At 44.9% G+C, this 20551-nt stretch overlaps 1 protein-coding gene across 1 annotated transcript in view; it reads right to left on the reverse strand.

The window, feature by feature from the left end:
• Positions 1 to 20551, reverse strand: part of LOC140720825 (NACHT, LRR and PYD domains-containing protein 3-like) — a 143189-nt gene that overhangs the window by 85282 nt on the left and 37356 nt on the right. The window contains exons 3-6 of the mRNA XM_073035664.1: positions 8910 to 8996; positions 5604 to 5770; positions 2796 to 2967; positions 2632 to 2697 (exon numbers count right to left, since the gene is read on the reverse strand). Of these exons, the coding sequence (XP_072891765.1) occupies positions 2632 to 2697; positions 2796 to 2967; positions 5604 to 5770; positions 8910 to 8996 (492 nt within the window). The remainder of the gene's footprint in view (positions 1 to 2631; positions 2698 to 2795; positions 2968 to 5603; positions 5771 to 8909; positions 8997 to 20551) is intronic.

The following is a 20551-nucleotide window of genomic DNA, read 5'->3' on the forward strand; positions in this document are numbered from 1 at the left end:
AAAGCAGGATAATAAACACTTTTTTTCAGTTATATAAAGATTAAAAGGGAGGTGAGAGTCCATGCTGGAACACTGGATAATGTGCACTCTGCATATATCTTCACTGTTCCAGACGCTAGCAGTCTGTGAGTGACAGGCAGTAGGAGTGAGTGCCATTGCTATTACAAAAGAAAATCATCTCGGCATACTGAAAGCTCTTAAGGTGCAAAGTCACCTGGGTGAGATGGACTGCATCCCAGAGATCTGAGAGAGGTTGCTGAAGGGATGACGGATGGATTGTTCACGATCTTTGAAGAATCACTTGATTCGGGCATGGTCCCGGAGGACTGGAAGATTGACATTGTCACTCTAGTCTTTAAGAAGGGAGGAAGGGAAAAGAAGGAAAAGTATAGGCCAGTTAGCCAAACCTCAGCGACTGGGAAAGAGTTGGAGTCTCTTATTGAGGTTGAGGTTTTGAGCTACTTGGAGACTAATGACAATATAAGTTAGCAATGGTTCTGTTAGATTTCACGGTGGAAGTACGAAGCAGGCTGGACAAAGGAGAGTCAGTGGATGCCATTTACTTGGATTTTCAGAAGGCATTTGATAAGCTGCCGCACATGAGTCTGCTTAACCAGATAGAAATCTATGGCGTCACAGGAAAGATACTGGCACGTGTAGTGGAATGGCTGACAGGCAGCAGGCAGCGAGTGGGAATAAAAGGGGCCTTTTCTGGTTGACTGCCAGTGACTGGTGGTGCTCCGCAGGGATCAGTATTGGGACCACTGACTTTCAGATTTCTTGTCAGTCATTTAGATGATGGAATGAATGTATTTGTGGCAAAGTTTGCGGATGATACGAAGATAGGTGGAGGGGTCGGTAGTGTGATTGCAACAGGACTGAGACAAATTGGAAAAATGGGCAAAAAGGTAGCAGATTGGATACAGTGTTGGAAATGTATGATAATGCATTTTGGTGAAAGGAGCCGACTATTATCTAAATGGGCAGAAGGTCCAAGAATCAGAGGTGCAGAGCGACTTCAGAGGGACCTCGGAGCCTCGAGCAAAACTCACAGAAGATTAATTTAAATGTCGAATCTTTGGTAAAGGCGGCAAAAAAGAGAATCGAATATAAATGCTGAGCCTTTACAAGACTGTAGTCAGGCTTCACTACATGAGTGTTGTCAACAGCTTTGCGCCCCGTACCTCTGAAAAGATGTGTGGTAATTAGAGAGCATCCCAAGGAGATTCAAGAGGATGATTCCGGGAATGAAGGGGGTAACATATGAGGTGTGTTTTGGCAACTTTGGGCCTGTACTCACTGAAATTTTAAGGAATGCAAGGGAATCACTTTTAAACCTGCAGAATGTTGAAAGGACCAGATGTTGAAAGGATGTTTCCTGTGGTAGGTACATCCAGAACTAGGGGCCAGAGCCTCAAAATTGAGGGGCGATCCTTTACAACAGGTAAGGAGGATTCTTTGAGCCAGAGAGTAACGACTCTCTGTAAGGCTCTGCCTCAGACTGCATTGGAGGCCGAGTCCATGGGTGTAATGAAGGCAGAAGTTCCTGATCAGTCAGGGCATCAAAGGATATGGCAAAAAGGCAGGTGTATGGTGTTGAGTGGAATCGGGGATCAGCCATGATGGAATGGCGGAGCAGACTGATGGGCTGAATGGCCTAATTCTGCTCCCATGTCATGTTCTTATGGAGGAGTAACAACAAATCTCGGCTCCACTTTGGATCGGAGGTGTGAGATTTCCCTTGCTGGAGTTGGATGTTCCAATTGGAATGGTTTGGCTTCAGTTTTGTCAAATCTCCAGATATTCGGCCCTACAGAAAAGGTGTTGTGACAAATGTAAATTGCTTCGTGTCCTCCAGCCACAGCAACAAAACCTGTCTCCCAGACTCTGACAGTCTCTAAACAGGCCTCTAAAGAGACGTATTCAGACTCTCAGTGTGAAATAACAACAAAAACCTGTCTCCCAGACTCTGACAGTCTCTAAACAGGCCTCTAAAGAGACATATTCAGACTCTCAGTGTGAAATAACAACAAAAACCTGTCTCCCAGACTCTGACGGTCTCTAAACAGGCCTCTAAAGAGACGTATTCAGACTCTCAGTGTGAAATAACAACAAAAACCTGTCTCCCAGACTCTGACGGTCTCTAAACTGTCCTCTAAAGAGACTTATTCAGACTCTCAGAGTGAAATAACAACAAAAACCTGTCTCCCAGACTCTGACGGTCTCTAAACAGGCCTTTAAAGACAGGTATTCAGACTCTCAGAGTGAAATAACAACAAATACCTGTCTCCCAGATTCTGACGGTCTCTAAACAGGCCTCTAAAGAGACGTATTCAGACTCTCAGTGTGAAATAACAACAAAAACCTATCTTCCAGACTCTGACAGTCTCTAAACAGGCCTCTAAAGAGATGTATTCAGACTCTCAGAGTGAAATAACAACAAAAACCTGTCTCCCAGACTCTGACAGTCTCTAAACAGCCCTCTAAAGACACGTATTCAGACTCTCAGTGTGAAAGAACAACAAAAACCTGTCTCCCAGACTCTGACAGTCTCTAAACAGGCCTCTAAAGACAGGTATTCAGACTCTCAGTGTGAAATACAGACTTTAGGATTTCTGTTCCATCTCTTACCTTTCAGATGTTTGGGCACATCAGATAAACCCCGCTCAGTGTCCATGTAGGCGAACTGGCCGTCACCTGTTCAAACAGATTAACCTGCATGAAGTCTGTTCTGTGTAATACTGTAAATTTATCAGCATTTCCATCTGTAACACACAGTATATTGTTCACCGTACCACATTCCCGTATTTCCTCCAATATTCTGCTCAACTTCGGTAAATGGTGATGTAGTTTCACAAAGGATTCCCACATCACCCTCTGGGCCCCGGAGCCCTTCTCCATCACCAGATCCAAGAGGAGTTTGGAAGCGCCCGCTCGGTTTCCCTTCTCCGCGAGCTCAGTCACGCTCTGTAATGAACAATGGGGAATATATTGAGGAGCGGAGGGATGGGTGCAAATCTACCCTGAACATGGTCTGACTCAGCACATTCTGCTCCCCACAGATCACTGACAGCAATTGTTCGTAGCAGGAAAAAGAACTTAAAAGAAGTTATTGTGGCCTGTGATGACTTTCTGAACGCCACAGATTGCGGGGTACTTATCCACTTGGCAAGGTTTAAACAGAGCAGACATAGTGTGAGTGAGCCAGAGATAGGTAGGTTATTGAGGCTTTGTGTCAGAGAGGGTTCAGTGAGGAGAGGCGGAGGATTTAGGTAGATTTTGGGTAACATTTCCCTTCTCTTTTTCACTGTTAGAGCAGTGGGAAAGCCAGGCAGGATAGTGGGATGCTCTTCCTACAGGATGCGGCAAGACAGGGAGACATTCAGTGTCCCCGATAACAACACCTTCAGGAATTTCATCCAGCTGCAGCTTAATACAGACTGTGCTGAGGAATTGGAGCTGGAGCTGGGTGAACTCAGCATCATTCCGGAGGCTGAGAGATTGACTGACAGGCTATACAGGGAGGGGGCTATACAGGGAGGGAGCTATACACAAGGGGCAGGACACAGGGAACTGGGTGACTGTCAGGAGAGGGAAGGGAACAGGCAGCCACTGCAGGAAACTCCTCTGTAACAGGTATACGGCTTTCAGTTTCGGGGTATGGCCTAGCAGAGGAAAGCCACGGTGATTATGCCTCTGGCTCTGAGTTTGGCTTTGTGACTCAGAAGGGATGAGAAGAGCTGAGCTGCACTGATGGGGAATTCAATGGTTAGGAGAACAGACTGGAGATTCTATTTACAAGAACAGGAATTTTGGATGGTGTCTTGCCAACGTCATTTATATCTCGTATCGACTCTGAAACTTTCTTAAGGGCAGGATTAGCTGCCAGAGGTCGTTGTCCACGTTGGTACCAATGACAAGAGTAGGAAGTGTGATGAGATCCTGCAAAGTGATACAGATCCAAAATTTCTTGAAAGTGTTGTCGAAGGTAGATGGCGTTGTAAAGCTTTTCGGACATGAGCCTTCATAAATCAAAATATTGAATACAAAAGTTGGAATATTATGTCGAAACTGATGTGGCAGAGACTAATGAAGCAATGTGTGCACCTACCTCTCGGAAGGATATCAATAAGATTGAACGAGTGCAGAAAAAAATACAGATTGTTGCCAGGACTTGAGGACCTGAGATATAGAGAACGTGTGAATAGGCTAGGATGTTATTTCAATAGAGTGTAGGAGGACCAATAGAGATGTGACAGAGGTATACAAGCTTATGAAAGGTATAGATAGAGTAAGTGTGAAAAGACATTTACTACTGAGGTTGGGTGGGACTGGAATTAGAGATCATGGGGTAACGATGACAGGTCAAAGGCAATATGAGGGTGAACTTGTTCACTCAGAGGTTGCTGAGAGCGTGCAACGTGCTGCCATCGGAATTAGTCGATGTACATTAGATTTGAACATTCAAGATCAATTTGGATAAGTTCATTCAATGGGAGAGTTATGGACGTCTCCAGTCCGGGTGCAGATCAATGGGACTAAGCAGATAATAGGTCGGTGTGGACTAGATAGGCAGAAGAGTTTGTTGCTGTACTGTAGAGTTTGATGAGTGTGGGTAGATCAAGCTATGACAGGGTTACTGTTGATTTTCCCTGGGGTAATCCCTGGTAAACCACAACAGGTTCACACTTCACTGCCAGGCTCCATGAGGGGTCCAGTGTCAGCCGACAGTTGGAAACTGGCAGTGAGGAGCAGACAGCAAATTCAGGACTATTGTGCATGTGTGACAGACCAAAACCAGCTGGTGGGAATGTTGAGTAAGAAGTTTGGACTGAAATTGTCAGCTGCCTCACGTGGAATGTAGTGTTCGGTATAGTGTGTGGCTCTTCATTAAAATTCAATCTGGGTGGAGTTAGGTGAATGCACAAGGGCCATTGGAAAGATGTTTCTTTGTAATTCTCTGTTAGCTGTAGATTCTTGGAATATTTTCAGTGATACAAATGTTGCATTTCCCAGTGTTAACAGTATATGCTGTGGTAATTACAAACTCAAATTGGAACAGTCACAAGGAACAGAAGGTAACAGAACCATGAGGCATGCTGGGATATTGAAATTGAAAAGAGAGACAATATTCAGTACTGCCTGTTCAACTGACAGTGGGGTTGAAGTTAGACTCGAGAAATGAGCTGAGAAATACATCACTATATATTTGATTTGTGGGAATCCCATGGGTCATCAGAAGAACACAGACTGGTGAATAGCCATTAAGGTCGAGCATTGGGAACATGATGTGTTATCAAACGGAGTGGTGTAAAGAGGTTCCCTGTCCACTTGCAATGTCCGTCAAGTGTCATATCACTAAATTCACCTCTCAGTCATTGTCTGTATCCTAACCTGTCTAAAAATGAACGTGGTCAGAAAACTGCAGAGAGGCTGGTATGAGTGAATGAAGGTTCAGGGTTTCCTCAGGTGAAATCTCTTTTCTTGATGTTGACCACAAACATTACAGGATTTTCACTGCCCAGAGGTGCCGTTACACCGGTTCTGTCGGCCTGTGATTGATTCAGTAGAATCTACACTCAGTCTATGTTCCTCCCACTTACGTGATACTCCTGCCCGGTGAAGTGATCATCGCCCATTAGCATAAAGCCAACTCCCTCCACACCCTGCTCAATCGCCTGCTCCAGTCGCTCCATGTAGAATCTCGTCAACTGGAACAGTTGGTGATCCTCACAATTTGACAGGAAGGCGGAGATGGTGGAGTTCAGATCTGTAGTTGGTCATAGAACATAAAATGGTAGAGTGTACTCTGCGTCTGCGGACACGATGCCAACTTAAACCAATCCCATCTTTAGGAACATGATCAATATCCCTCCGTTCCCGGCCTACTCATGAGTTCAAACGCCTCTCAGATGCTGCTGAGTATCTGTTTCCAGTCCCTCCCTCAGCAGCTCATTCCAGATACCGATCACTCTCTGTGGAAAACCTGCATCCTAAATTCCCTTCAAACTTTACCCTCTAACCTTAAGCCAATTCCCTCTGGTATTTATGGTGAAAATCGTCTGCACCCCCTCCAGACCCTCCACATCACTTTCGTGATGTGGTTACCAGATCTGTGCACAATAATGAAATTGTCTCTTAACCAACGCGTATCCAGTTACAGGCCAACTTCAACAAATACCTCAACTCATCGTTAGCACGCTACCAAATGTGTTGCTACTTTCAGGAAACTATGCACATCTATCACAAGACCAGTCCGTACATCAATTGTATTAACCGTTCCAGGATTAACTGTGCACCTGGTATATTATTTTGAGTAATACATATTTTATTATTAATTTATTTACATCACACACGACACATGGCCAAACAGTGATCTTTGCGGACACCGCTGGTCACTGGTTTTCAGCCAGAACAACACTCCTCCAGTCCTGACTCCATTTTATGTGCCCAAGGCAACTCTAAAATCAATTTACAAATACTCTGATTGAGATTCCTTAACCCGAAACATCAATAGTTAATTTCTGTCTATAGTTGCTACTTGACCTGCTGAGTTCCTCCAGCATTTTGTGCAGTGCTCTCCCTACTTATCATTTTGTTTTACTTTAATCCTATTTGCCAAGGACATTTCCTTGTTTCCCTAGCCCCCCCCCCCCAGATTGCCTTTTAACAATTTCTGTTGTTCACTGTCTCCCGCACCCATCCCGTTCTCCCACAATATAACATTCTTCAACTCGACCACAGAAAACTTCCTTCACCTCCATTATGCAACAACCCAAAAATCGGGGGAGAATTCACTATTGCGCTTCCAAACAGAAAACAACATCTATTTCTCTCAACACACACAAAATGCTGGTGGAACACAGCAGGCCAGGCAGCATCTATAGCAGAAGCACTGTTGACGTTTCGGGCCGACACTCTTCGTCAAGACTAACTGAAAGGAAAGATAGTAAGAGATTTGAAAGTAGGAGGGGGAAGGGGAAATGCGAAATGATAGGAGAAGACCTGAGGGGTGGGATGAAGCTAAGAGCTGGAAAGGTGATTGGCAAAAGGGATACAGAGCTGGAGAAGGGAAAGGATCATGGGACGGGAGGCTTAGGGAGAAAGAAAGGAGGGGTGCACCAGAGGGAGATGGAGAACAGGCAGAGTGATGGGCAGAGAGAGAGAGAAAAAACACCAACTAAATATGTCAAAGATGGGGTAGGAAGGGGAGGAGGGGCATTAACGGAAGTTAAAGAAGTCAATGTTCATGCCATCAGGTTGGAGGCTACCCAGCCAGTATATAAGGTGTTGTTCCTCCAACCTGAATGCGGTTTCATCTTGACAGCAGAGAAGGCCATGGATAGACATATCAGAATGGGAATGGGACGTGGAATTAAAATGTGTGGCCACTGGGAGATCCTGCCTTCTCTTGCAGACAGAGCGTAGGTGTTCAGCGAAATGGTCTCCCAGTCTGCGTCGGGTCTCACCAAAGGCCACACCGGGAGCAGCGGATGCAGTAAACCACACCAGCCGACTCACAGGTGAAGTGTCGCCTCACCTGGAAGGACTGTCTGGGGCCCTGAATGGTGGTGAGGGAGGAAGTGTAAGGGCAGGTGTAGCAGTTGTTCTACTTACACGGGTAAGTGCCAGGAGGGAGATCGATGGGAAGGGTTGGTGGGGGGGGGGCGAATAGAAAAGGAAGTCGCGCAGGAAGCGATCCCTGCGGAAAGCAGCAAGTGTGGGGGGGGGAGAAATATGTGTTTGGTAGTGGGATCCCGTTGATGGTGGCGGAAGTTACGGAGAATTATACGTTGGACCTGGAGGCTGGTGGGGTGGTAGGTGAGGACAAGTGGAACCCTATCCCGAGCCGGGTGGTGGGCGGTTGGGATGAGGGCAGGTGTGCGGGAAGTGGGAGAGATGCGTTTGAGAGCAGAGTTGATGGTGGAAGAAGGGAAGCCCCTTTGTTTAAAAAAGGAAGACATCTCCTTCGTCCTGGAATGAAAAGCCTCATCCTGAGAGCAGATGCGGCGGAGACGGAGGTATTTCGAGAAGGGGATAGCATTTTTGCAAGAGACAGGGTGGGAAGAGGAATAGTTCAGGTAGCTGTGAGAGTCTGTAGGCTTATAGTAGATATCAGGAGATAAGCCGTCTCCAGAGATGGAGACAGAAAGATCAAGAAAGGGGAGGGAGGTGTCAGAAATAGATCAGGTAAATTTGAGGACAGGGTGAAAGTTGGAGGCAAAGTTAATAAAGTCAACGAGCTCAGCATGCGTGCAGGAGGCAGCGCCAATGCAGTCATCGATGTAGCGGAAAAGAGGGGGACGGATACCCGTATAGAATTGCAACATGGACTGTTCCACAAAGCCAACAAAAAGGCAGGCATAACTGGTACCCATGCGGGTGCTTATGGTACTTGGCCCGAAACGTCGACAGTGCTTCTCCTATAGATGCTGCCTGGCCTGCTGTGTTCCACCAGCATTTTGTGTGTGTTGTTTGAATTTCCAGCATCTACAGATTTCCTCGTGTTTGATGTGTTTCTCTCACTGGCTGTTGAAGGCATTTCCCACATCAGGATGGTCCAAATACTGACATAAATTTTATCTGTTCCCTGGACAGTTACATTGCCTGCTGTTGTATTCCTGTCTGAGTTTCGCCCACACCCACCTTATTCAGGAGTTCCTTCTCCTTTCATTCAGGTGAAGATTTGCCTGGTGAGCGGAGTGATTCGACCATTCCCGTTGTTAGGTCCCTGCGCTGAACCTGGTGTATTGTTGCAGTGCTCAAGGTTGCCTTACCAGTAGGATCAATGATGACAGTTTCTCTCTGCCCCTTTATCTCCCAAGTCTATTCCTCTGAACTATTGATGATTTGACTACACGTGTACCATAAGGACAGAGTTTTAATGAGAAAGAGCCCAGTGAACATACCTGTGTCCATTCTTGACTCTGACTGAGGCTGGTTGATTATCGTTTTCTTGTATGCCGTCCGGGAAAGCACCTCCTGCTGGCGATGATCTGAATTACACAAATTAAAACGTTTGCGTCAGAGTCAGTTACTCTGCTCTTCAAATTTCAAACATTTTTGCAAGGCTGCTCAGGGAGTAAAGGTATAAAGTGGTCATTCTCTCCCCAAAACTGAGGCCTTCTGGCCCTGACAAGAGACTCACAAATCTCTGCACTCCTTCCACTTTAACCAAGCCTTTCCAAACACAATATCACCAACGCCTTGTACAACGGCACCATAGTAGTTAACACAACCCTTTACAGTTCGACGTGGTTGCAATTCCCGCTGCTCCCAGTAATAGTTTGCAGGTTCTCACCATGATCGCATGCATTTCCTCTAGGTGGTCCGGCTGCCCCCCTCCCACAGTCTTAAGAAGTACCGGTGGACTGGTTAATTGGTCATTGTAAATTGCCCTGTGACAAGACTAGGATCAAAGTGGGGGACTTAATGGACAGCGTGGCTCGCTGTATCTCAATAAAAAAATAAATAAAATAATTATTTCCCAACTCCTGCACTCAGCACCCTGACTGTTGAAGGACAGATTAATAAACACACCTTCACCACCCCGTGTCGCCGCATTGAGTGAACTCTGCACTTTAACTCCTCGGTCCCTCTGGTCTCTGACAATCTCAGACCATGAGCTGCTTAGAACAATATTCAGAAAGAAACTGAAGAGCACCAGGGAAACCAACGCGCCAGGAAAGGTTGATGTTGAGAGCATCCCTCTAGAATATGCCGTTGAGGTGAAGAACAGATTCATGGATTCAAGCTGGTGGAGAGCAATGCCAGAAGAACTATGGATAACAATAAGGAGCATTATACAAGAGGTACCAACAAAAAATATTACAAACAAAAAGAAGACCAGGAAAGCAAAATGGATTTCTGCGGAAGCTGAACAGTGAAGAGAAGTGAAGGCCAATGGAGATTGGAACAAATACCTCCAAATGAACACAACGTTCAAGAAGACAGCAAGGAGACGTAAGGAAGCTTACTTAAAGGAGCGATGCAAAGAAGGTGAAGTAAACAACAGAATTGGAAAAAACAAGAAACCTATTCAAATGAAAGGATCATTTCATGCAAAATTAAGTACAGTAAAAGAGAATTGAGGGGAGGCCCTTACAGAAGCAAATACATCAAAAAGTGATGGCAGGCATACAGAGAAGTGGAAATATCCCAACAAAGTACAGGAAATATCCCAACAGCCAAGACACTTGCAATGACTCCCTTCTCGATCTAGAGCCGGAAATTCTGGAAAGTGAATTCGAATGGGCAATAGAAAATATCGCCAATAATAAGGCTGCACGATGTGACTGGAGTCCAGTTGAATTGTTTCAAACTTTAAAATGTGTTGCTGTAAAAGTGTTGCATGCAATTTTCCAGCAGATCTGGTAAACCTAACAATGACATTTAAAATGAAAAAAAAATTATATCCCAATTTCCAAAAAGGGAAATGTAAAGGAATGTTCAAATTACCGAACAATTTCCACATGGTAGCAAGGTATTACCAACGATCATGCAAGCAAGACTCCAAGCAATATACCAAATGAGAATAGCCGGATGTACAAGCTGGTTTTGGAAGAGCAGAGGCATCAGGCACCAAATTGTTAACTTATGCTGGATAATAGAGAAATCAAGAGAATTCCAGAGAAATATTTATCTATGTTTTAATGACGACTCAAAAGCCTTCAACTGTGTGGCCCAGAATAAACTACGGCAAAGAAATGGGGATACCAGGACATCTGATCTGCCTTATGAGAAACTTGTACAAAGATCAAGAAGCAACAGTTAGAACTGACCACGCAACAACAAACTGTTTTAAGATTGGGAAAGGAGTACGACAAGGCTGCATATGTCACCTTCCTTATTCAATCTATATGCTGAACACATCATGAGGAATGCTGGTCTTGAGGACTCAAAGTGCTGGAATCAAAATTACCAGACAAAATAATAACAACTTTGGATGTGCAGACGATACTATTCTAATGGCTGAAAGTGAGGAGGATCTGAGGAAGCTTCTAATGAAAGTGAAAGAAGAAAGTGGAAAGCTGGCTTATTGCTCAATACTAAGAAAACCAGCCAGACCTATTAACTCCGTGGTAATAAATGGAAAATAAGTGGAAGCTGACTCTCATAATTATCTCGACTATACCTCTTCCCACCCTGCCAAATCAAAAATTCTATTCCCTATTCAGCCTCCAGATCCAGCACATTATCCTCCACAACTTCTGACACCTTCAACAGGATCCCACACTAATTCCCTCTCTACCCCTCTCCACTCTCCGTGTGACATTAAAGAAACAAGCTTATTGGATCTTTCCCAGGAATCAGGTTGGGAAACACGTGGTGGGGGTCGAAGGAGGGAATACCTTAATGACGAAACCCATATCCCCGTTGGTTGGTATGCTAAATTGGCACTTGCTCTCACCAATGAGAGACAAGTAAATATCATGCCACTTCACGAGAGATACCGGGTACACGCAACATGCTGATATCGTCTCAACATCAGCCCGGAAGCGCAAGGGTGTCGAAGATCCGCGAGAGGGCGCGCGTGGGCAGTGGGTGGGGTGGGGAGCTGGTGCGCGCAGAGGATGGTGAGAGTCAGTAACAGGGAACGGGGAGAGTGTCCCTCGGTCCCGTACCGTGATGGCCAGATCACACTTTACACTTATGTACTGGAATAACATTAAACAATTTTGAATCTTGAACCTTGGGGAAAATACCACGACCAACCACATTATCTATACTCCCTCTTGATTATGTAAACTTCTACAATGTCACCCTCCTCTGAAATAAAGATCCAGCTCGGCTGATCTCTCCCTGTGACTCGCCCCTCTAGTCCAGTCAGCATCTTCAGCAATCTCGTTTGCACCCTCTCCAGACTGATAATATCTTTCCTACAGTAGGGTGAACACAACTGTACATAATACTCTGTGTAGCCGCGCCAACAATTTATATAACTACAATATAATGCCCATAATCCAGACCTCATGCCCTAAGGCCAGCATGCGTAAAGCCTTCTTTTTCACCCTCTATACTTGCCCGTCCATTTTCACTGAACTGTATTCTTGTACTCCCAGGTCGCTCTGTTCCACAACACTCGGTGCCTTCCCATTCACTATACCAGTCCCACCCTGGTCTGACTGTCCAAAATGCACCATCTTTCACTTGTCCACGTTGTAAACCATTTACCATTCCTCAGCCCATCTACATAACTGACCAAGATGTCTTTGAAATTCATTGTCACCTGTTGCCTTATCAACCAATCTCCCGAATTTAGTCTCCCTGTATATCCGTGACAATGCTGCTATCCACAGCTCTAATCTGCTAATTAAATCTGACGATGGCACTACATTGATTAGACTGCTCTCAAGCAATAATGAGGTGGCCTACAGGGAAGAAGTCATCTCTCTGACGCAGTGGTGGCAAAATAACCTTTCCCCCAATGTCGCAAAAACAAAGGAGCTGGTTGTGGATTACAGGAGGAATGGAGACGGGCTAACCCCTATTGACGTCAATGAATCTGGGGTTGAGAGGGTGAACAGCTTTATGTTCCTCGGCATCCACATCACCGAGGATCCCATGTGGTCTGTTCACACCAGCTGTTCGGTGAAAAAGGCACAAAAGAGTCTCTTTCACCACAGACGATTGTGGAAGTTCAGTATCAACCACAAATCCTAAAAACTTTTTATAGGGGCACAATTCAGAGCATCCTGACTGGCTGCATCACTGCCTGGTGTGGGAAATGTAACTCCCTCAATCGCAGGACTCCAGAGAGAGTGGTGCGGACAGCCCAGCACATCTGTAGTTGTGAACTTCCTATGTTTCAGGACACTTACAAGGACAGTGTGTAACATGGGCCCGAAGGATCCATGGGGACCAGAGTCACCTCAAACACAAACTGCTCCAGCTGCTACCATCCAAGAAACGGTACCGCAGCATAAAAGCCAGGACCAACAGGTTCCGGGAGAGCTTCTTCCAATAGGCCATCAGACTGATTAGCTCACGCTGATTTGATATTATATTGACTGTTCAATTCATTATAAATTATTATAAAATAGTTTGATTGCACATTGCACATTTAGACCGAGACGTAACGTAATGATTTTACTCATGTGGGTGAAGGATGTAAGAAATTAATTCAATTTAATTCAATTCAATTCAAGCTTGCTAATCGTGCCATGTACATTCACATACAAACCAGTGACATGAATAGTGAATTACAGAGGTCTCGACACTGACACACACATCCCACTCGCGACAGGGCTCCATTTGCTAAATCCATCATCAATCATCTCCCTCTGCTTCTTGTTCTCGAGCCCGGTGTGAATCCACCTCGCCAGCTCCCCGTGAATCCCACGTGACCGAACCTTCCCGATCAGCTGCCATGCGGGATCTTGTTGCAGACTTTACCAAAGTTCAGATGAACAACATCACTGCCCAACTTCACCTAACTCCCTAGTTAACTCTTAAATAATCTCCAAAACACTTGACAGATATGATGTCCTATTGGGCAGTGTAGATGGTGATTTCCCCATAACCAATGCCCAACCGCCCGGAATTTCAGCTTCACTGCAGACTGAGAAAATTTCGATCCCAGCTGTCGAATTACCAACCTGGACTGAAGCCCATATACTGCCAGTTCCATATCCTCAGAGTCACCAGCCCAATACTATCACCCATACAAAGACGCTTTGGTGCCGGTGATTTGCCGTGGTGTTCCTGCCATTTGCGATTCACAAACGAAGGTAGAATTGGAAGCTAATGACCCTCTGCCGGGGCCGGTGCTCAGGCTGGTTCCCCGGTCTGTATAGAGGATGCGGATACACTTCAGCCTGACCCCAGCAGCTGAACCAAGCACACTTGAACACTATCTTCCTGCTGTGATTAGGGATCCTGCCCAACACCATAAGACCATAAGACAAAGGAGCAGAAGTCGGCCATTTGGCCCATCGAGTCTGCTCCACCATTTCATCATGAGCTGATCCATTCTCCCATTTAGTCCCACTCCCCCGCCTTCTCACCATAACCTTTGATGCCCTGGCTACTCAGATACCTATAAATCTCTGTCTTAAATGCACCCAATGACTTGACCTCCACTGTGGCCCGTGAAAACAAATTCCACAGATCCTCTGGCTAAAAAAAAATTCTTTGCATCTCTGTACTGAATGGACGTTCTGCAATCCTCACGTCACGTCCTCTTGTACTAGACTCCCCCACCATGGGAAACAACTTTGCCACATCCACTCAGTCCATGCCTTTCAACATTCAAAATGTTTCTATGAGGTCCCCCCTCATTCTTCTAAACTCCAAGGAGTACAGTCCAAGAGCGGTCAAACGTTCCTCATATGTTAACCCTCTCATTCCCGGAATCATTCTAGTGAATCTTCTCTGAACCCACTCCAAAGTCAGCACATCCTTTCTTAAAGAAGGAGCACAAAACTGCACACAGTATTCCAAGTGACGTCTTACCAGTGCCTTATAGAGCCTCAACATCACATCCCTACTCCTATACTCTATTCCTCTAGAAATGAATGCCAACATTGCATTCGCCTTCTTCACCACCGACTCAACCTGGAGGTTAACCTTAAGGGTATCCTGCATGAGGACTCCCAAGTCCCGTTGCATCACAGAACTTTGAATTCTCTCCCCATTCAAATAGTAGACTGCCCGTTTATTTCTTCTACCAAAGTGCATGATCATACACTTTCCGACATTGTAATTCAATTGCCACTTCTTTGTCCATTACCCCAATCTATCCAAGTCTCTCTGCAGACTCTCTGTTTCCTCAGCACTATGGGCCCCTCCACCTATCTTTGTATCAGCAGCAAACTTAGCCACAAAGCCATCTATTCCATAATCCAAATCATTGATATACAACGTAAAAAGAAACGGCTCCAACATAGAACCCTGTGGAACACCACTGGTAACCGGTAGCCAACCAGTATGGGATCCCTTTATTCCCACTCTCTATTTTCTGCCAATCAACCAACGCTCTATCCACGTATGTAACTTTCCCGTAATTCCATGGGCTCTTATCTTGTTTAGCAGCCTCATGTGCGGCACCTTGTCAAAGGCCTTCTGAAAATCCAAATACACAACATCCACTGCATCTCCCTTGTGTAGTCTGCTTGTAATTTCCTCAAAAAATTGCAATACGATTGTCGGGTAGGATTTTCCTTCAAGGAAACCATGCTGAGTTCTGCCTATCTTGTCATATGCCTCCAGGTACTCCGTAACCTCATCCTTGATAATCGACTCCAAAAACTTCCCAACCACGGATGTCAAGCTAACAGGTCTATAATTTCCTTTTTGCTTCCTTGCCCCCTTCTTAAATAGCGGAGTGACATTTGCAATCTTCCAGTCCTCTGGAACCATGCCAGAATCTATTCACTTCTGAAAGATCATTGCTAATGCCTCCGCAATCTCCACTGCTACTTCCTTCAGAACATGAGGGTGCATTCCATCTGGTCCAGGAGATTTATCTACCCTTAGACTATTCAGCTTCCTGAGTACTTTCTCTGTCGTAATTGTGACTGTGCATATTTCTCTTCCCAGACACCCTTGAATGTCCGGTATATTGCTGAAGTCTTCCTCAGTGAAGACTGATGCAAAATACTCATTCAGTTCCTCTGCCATCTCCTTATCTCCCATTACAATTTCTCCAGCATCATTTTCTATCGGTCCTATATCTACTCTCACCTGTGTTTTACACTTTATATACTTGAAAAAGCTTTTAGTATCCTCTTTGATATTATTTGCTAGCTTCCTTTCATAGTTGTTCTTTTCTCTCTTAATGACCTTCTTACTTTCCTTTTGTAAGCTTTTAAAATCTTCCCAATCCTCTGTCTTCCCACTAATTTTTGCTTCCTTGTATGCCCTCTGCTTTGCTTTTACTTTGACTTTGACTTCTCTTGTCAGCCACAGTTTCATCCTTTTTCCACTCGAAAATTTCTTCTTTTTTGGAATATATCTGTCTTTCACCTTCCTCACTTCTCGCATAAACTCCAGCCACTGCTGCTCTGCCGTTATTCACGCTAGTGTCCCATTCCAGTCAACCTTGACCAGATCCTCTCTCATGTCACTGTAATTTATTTTACTCCACTGAAATACCGACACATCAGATTTAGGCTTTCCTTTCTTAAATTTCACAGTGAACTCAGTCATGTTGTGATGACGGCCTCGTAAGGGTTCCTTCACCTCAATCTCAATCACCTGCGTCTCAATATCACCAAGACCAAGGAGATGGTGGTGGACTTTAGGAGATCTAGGCCTCATATGGAGTCAGTGATCATTAATGGAGAATGTGTGGAGCAGGTTAAGACCTACAAGTATCTGGGAGTACAGTTAGACGAGAAGCTAGACTGGACTGCCAACACAGATGCCTTGTGCAGGAAGGCAGAGTCAACTGTACTTCCTTAGAAGGTTGGCGTCATTCAATGTCTGCAGTGAGATGCTGAAGATGTTCTACAGGTCAGTTGTGGAGAGCGCCCTCTTCTTTGTGGTGGCGTGTTGGGGAGGAAGCATTAAGAAGAAGGACGCCTCACGTCTTAATAAGCTGGTAAGGAAGGCGGGCTCTGTCGTGGGCAAAGTACTGGAGAGTTTAACATCGGTAGCTGAGCGAAGGGCGCTGAGTAGGCTACGGTCAATTATAGAAAACTCTGAACATCCTCTACATAGCACCATCCAGAGACAGAGAAGCAGTTTCAGCGACAGGTTACTATCGATGCAATGCTCCTCAGACAGGATGAAGAGGTCAATACTCCCCAATGCCATTAGGCTTTACAATTCAACCACCAGGACTTAAGAACTTATTAAAAGCTATTATTAATGCTTTTTGAGACAGTGATTTAGATGCATATCATATTATTACTGAGTTAAGTATTGTATGTAATTAGTTTTTGCTACAACAAGTGTATGGGACATTGGAAAAAAGGTTGAATTTCCCCATGGGGATGAATAAAGTATCTATCTATCTATCTATCTATCTCTAATCACCTCTGGTTCATTACACAATACCTAATCCAGTACAGCCGATGCCCCAGTGGGCTCAACAACAAGCTGTTCTAAAAAGCCATCTCGTAGAAATTGTGCAAATTGTCTCTCTTGAGAACCAGTGCCAACCTGATTTTCCCAATCCACTCGCATGTTTAACTCCCCAACAATTATCATAACACTGCCCTTCTGGCAAGCCTTTTCTATTTCCTATTGAAATTTGTAGTCCGTATCACCGCAGCTGTTAGGAGGCATGTATATATCTGCCATCAGGGTCCTTTTACCCCTGCGATTTATTAGGCCAACCTATAAAGATTCTGCACTTTCCGATCCTACGTCACCTCCTTCTAATGATTTAATATAATTTATTACCAATAAAGCCACGCCAACCCCTCTGCCTACCTGCCTATCCTTCCGATACACCGTGTATCCTTGGACGTTCAGCTCCCAGAGGCATGCATCTTTAGCATTGTCTCAGTGATGGCCACAATATCATACCTGCTAATCTGTAGCTCTACAAGATCATCCACTGTATTCCTTATGCTGCGTGCATTTAAGAATAACACCTTAAGTCCGGTATTTGTTAATTTTTTCTTTGACTGCACTGCAACTTGATTGCACCACAACTCATCCCAATGTCTGCAATTTGCCCCATCGCCTGCCTGTCCTTCCTGACATCTTTACTGCTCACTATCTCAGATTTATTTTCCCCTTCTCTGCTCTATCATTCCGGTTCCCATCCTCCTGCCATTTCCATCTGCTTCCTGTTCTCGAGCCCAGTGTGAATCCACTTCGCCAGCTCCCCGTGAATCCCACGTGACCGAACCTTCCCGATCAGCTGCCATGCGGGATCTTGTTACAGACTTTACCAAAGTTCAGATGAACAACATCACTGCCCAACTTCACCCAACTCCCTAGTTAACTCTTAAATAATCTCCAAAATACTGGACAGATGTGATGTTCTATTGGGCAGTGTAGATGGTGATTCCCCCATAACCAACATCGAACCGCCCAAGACTTCAGCTTCACTGCAGACTGAGAAAATTCCGATCCTAGCTGTTGAATTACCAACCTGGACTGAAGCCCGTATACTGCCAGTTCCATATCCTCAGAGTCACCAGCTCAATATCATCACCCATACAAAGACGCTTTGGTGCCGGCGATTTGCCGTGGTGTTCCTGCCATTTCTGATTCACAAACGAAGGTGGAATTGCATCCTAATGACCCTCTGCCGGGGCCGGTGCTCAGGCTGGTTCCCCGGTCTGTATAGAGGATGGGGATACACTTCAGCCTGATCCCAGCAGCTAAACTGAGCACATTTGTTCACAATCTTCCTGCTGTGTGGGATATTGCCCAGCAGAGCGGGTTGCCATTTTTCCTGCAGTGTAGCAGGAACAAAATGGAAAATTATAAAATAGAAAATGCTGGGAACTCAGTACATCAGACTACATCTCTGAAAAGAGAAATGTTGGAAGACCCAGTTCCAGAACTGAGACTGTCCAAGATGCCGCCGATCTGCTGAGCGTTTCCAGTATTTTCCCCTCCTCACTTTAAATTTCCTGCAACTGTAGTATTTCTCCTTTATTTTAATGCACAGATAGTTACCGATTGCCACCCTGAATTGTAAATGCCACCCCACCCCAACCACTCTGTTAGTTCTGAGTTCATTCTGACCCTGATGTAAAACATCCCATACAGTCAATGCTCACAGCATCCTTTCCTCCCACTATCACTCTGTTACATTTGCTCCCGAGGCCACTGTCTCTACGCTGAGAGGCGGTGACCACAGAGCGATAAAATGTGCAACACTTGCTGCAGCTCTGACGGGCCGTTACCCTGGAAACAGAGGAAGTGGCTCACCGAAAATAACCGAAAAGGGAAATAATAAACTCAACATCAGATCCTAGGAGTTCCATTATGATGAAGATTAACACTGCAGCCATTTTGTAACGGTGAATCTAAAACTGAAATGGTTGCTTTTTCCCTGCCACGTGCTGTGTCCAACTAAACCTCTGGTGTTTCTAGTTATCAAAAAAAAACACAATCCTGGAAAAAGGGCAAAACAAAACTTCACAATGAGGACAAAGTTTAGAAGAAAGATTGCTGAAAGATATCATTGAGGTGGTGGGATACAGTCTGAAACGAGGTTGAACAACATGGTAGATATATATCATTGAGGTGGTGGAATACAGACTGGACAGAGGTTGAACAAGATGGTTGATATATATCATTGAGGTGGTGGGATACAGACTGGACAGAGGTTGAACAAGATGGTTGATATATATCATTGAGGTGATGGGATACAGACTGGACAGAGGTTGAACAAGATGGTTGATATATATCATTGAGGTGGTGGGATACAGACTGGACAGAGGTTGAACAAGATGGTTGATATATATCATTGAGGTGATGGGATACAGGCTGGACAGAGGTTGAATGAGATGGTTGATATACATCATTGAGGTGGTGGGATACAGACTGGACAGAGGTTGAACAAGATGGTTGATATATATCATTGAGGTGATGGGATACAGGCTGGACAGAGGTTGAATGAGATGGTTGATATATATCATTGAGGTGGTGGGATACAGACTGGACAGAGGTTGAACAAGATGGTTGATATATATCACTCAGGTGGTGGCATACAGACTGGACAGAGGTTGAACAAGATGGTTGATATATATCATTGAGGTGATGGGATACAGGCTGGACAGAGGTTGAATGAGATGGTTGATATATATCATTGAGGTGGTGGGATACAGACTGGACAGAGGTTGAACAAGATGGTTGATATATATCACTCAGGTGGTGGCATACAGACTGGACAGAGGTTGAACAAGATGGTTGATATATATCACTCAGGTGGTGGCATACAGTCTGGACAGAGGTTGAACAAGATGGTTGATATATATCACTCAGGTGGTGGCATACAGACTGGACAGAGGTTGAACAAGTTGGTTGATATATATCATTGAGGTGACGGGATACAGATTGGACAGAGGTTGAACAAGATGGTTGATATATATCATTGAGATGATGGGATACAGACTGGACAGAGGTTGAACAAGATGGTTGATATATATCATTGAGATGATGGGATACAGACTGGACAGAGGTTGAACAAGATGGTTGATATATATCATTGAGGTGGTGGGATACAGACTGGACAGAGATTGAACAAGATGGTTGATATATATCATTGAGGGAGTGGGATACAGACTGGACAGAGGTTGAACAAGATGGTTGATGTATATCATTGAGGTGGAGGGATACAGACTGGACAGAGGTTGAACAAGATGGTTGATATATATCATTGAGGTGGTGGGATACAGACTGGACAGAGGTTGAACAAGATGGTTGATATATATCATTGAGGTGGTGGGATACAGGCTGGGCAGAGGTTGAACAAGATGGTTGATATATATCACTGCGGTGGTGGGATACAGACTGGACAGAGTTTGAACAAGTTGGTTGATATATATCACTGAGGTGGTGGCAGACAGACTGGACAGAGGTTGAACAAGATGGTTGATGTATATCATTGAGGTGGAGGGATACAGACTGGACAGAGGTT

The sequence above is a fragment of the Hemitrygon akajei genome, unplaced genomic scaffold (assembly GCF_048418815.1).
Source record: "Hemitrygon akajei unplaced genomic scaffold, sHemAka1.3 Scf000047, whole genome shotgun sequence".
Classification (NCBI taxonomy): Eukaryota; Metazoa; Chordata; class Chondrichthyes; order Myliobatiformes; family Dasyatidae; genus Hemitrygon; species Hemitrygon akajei.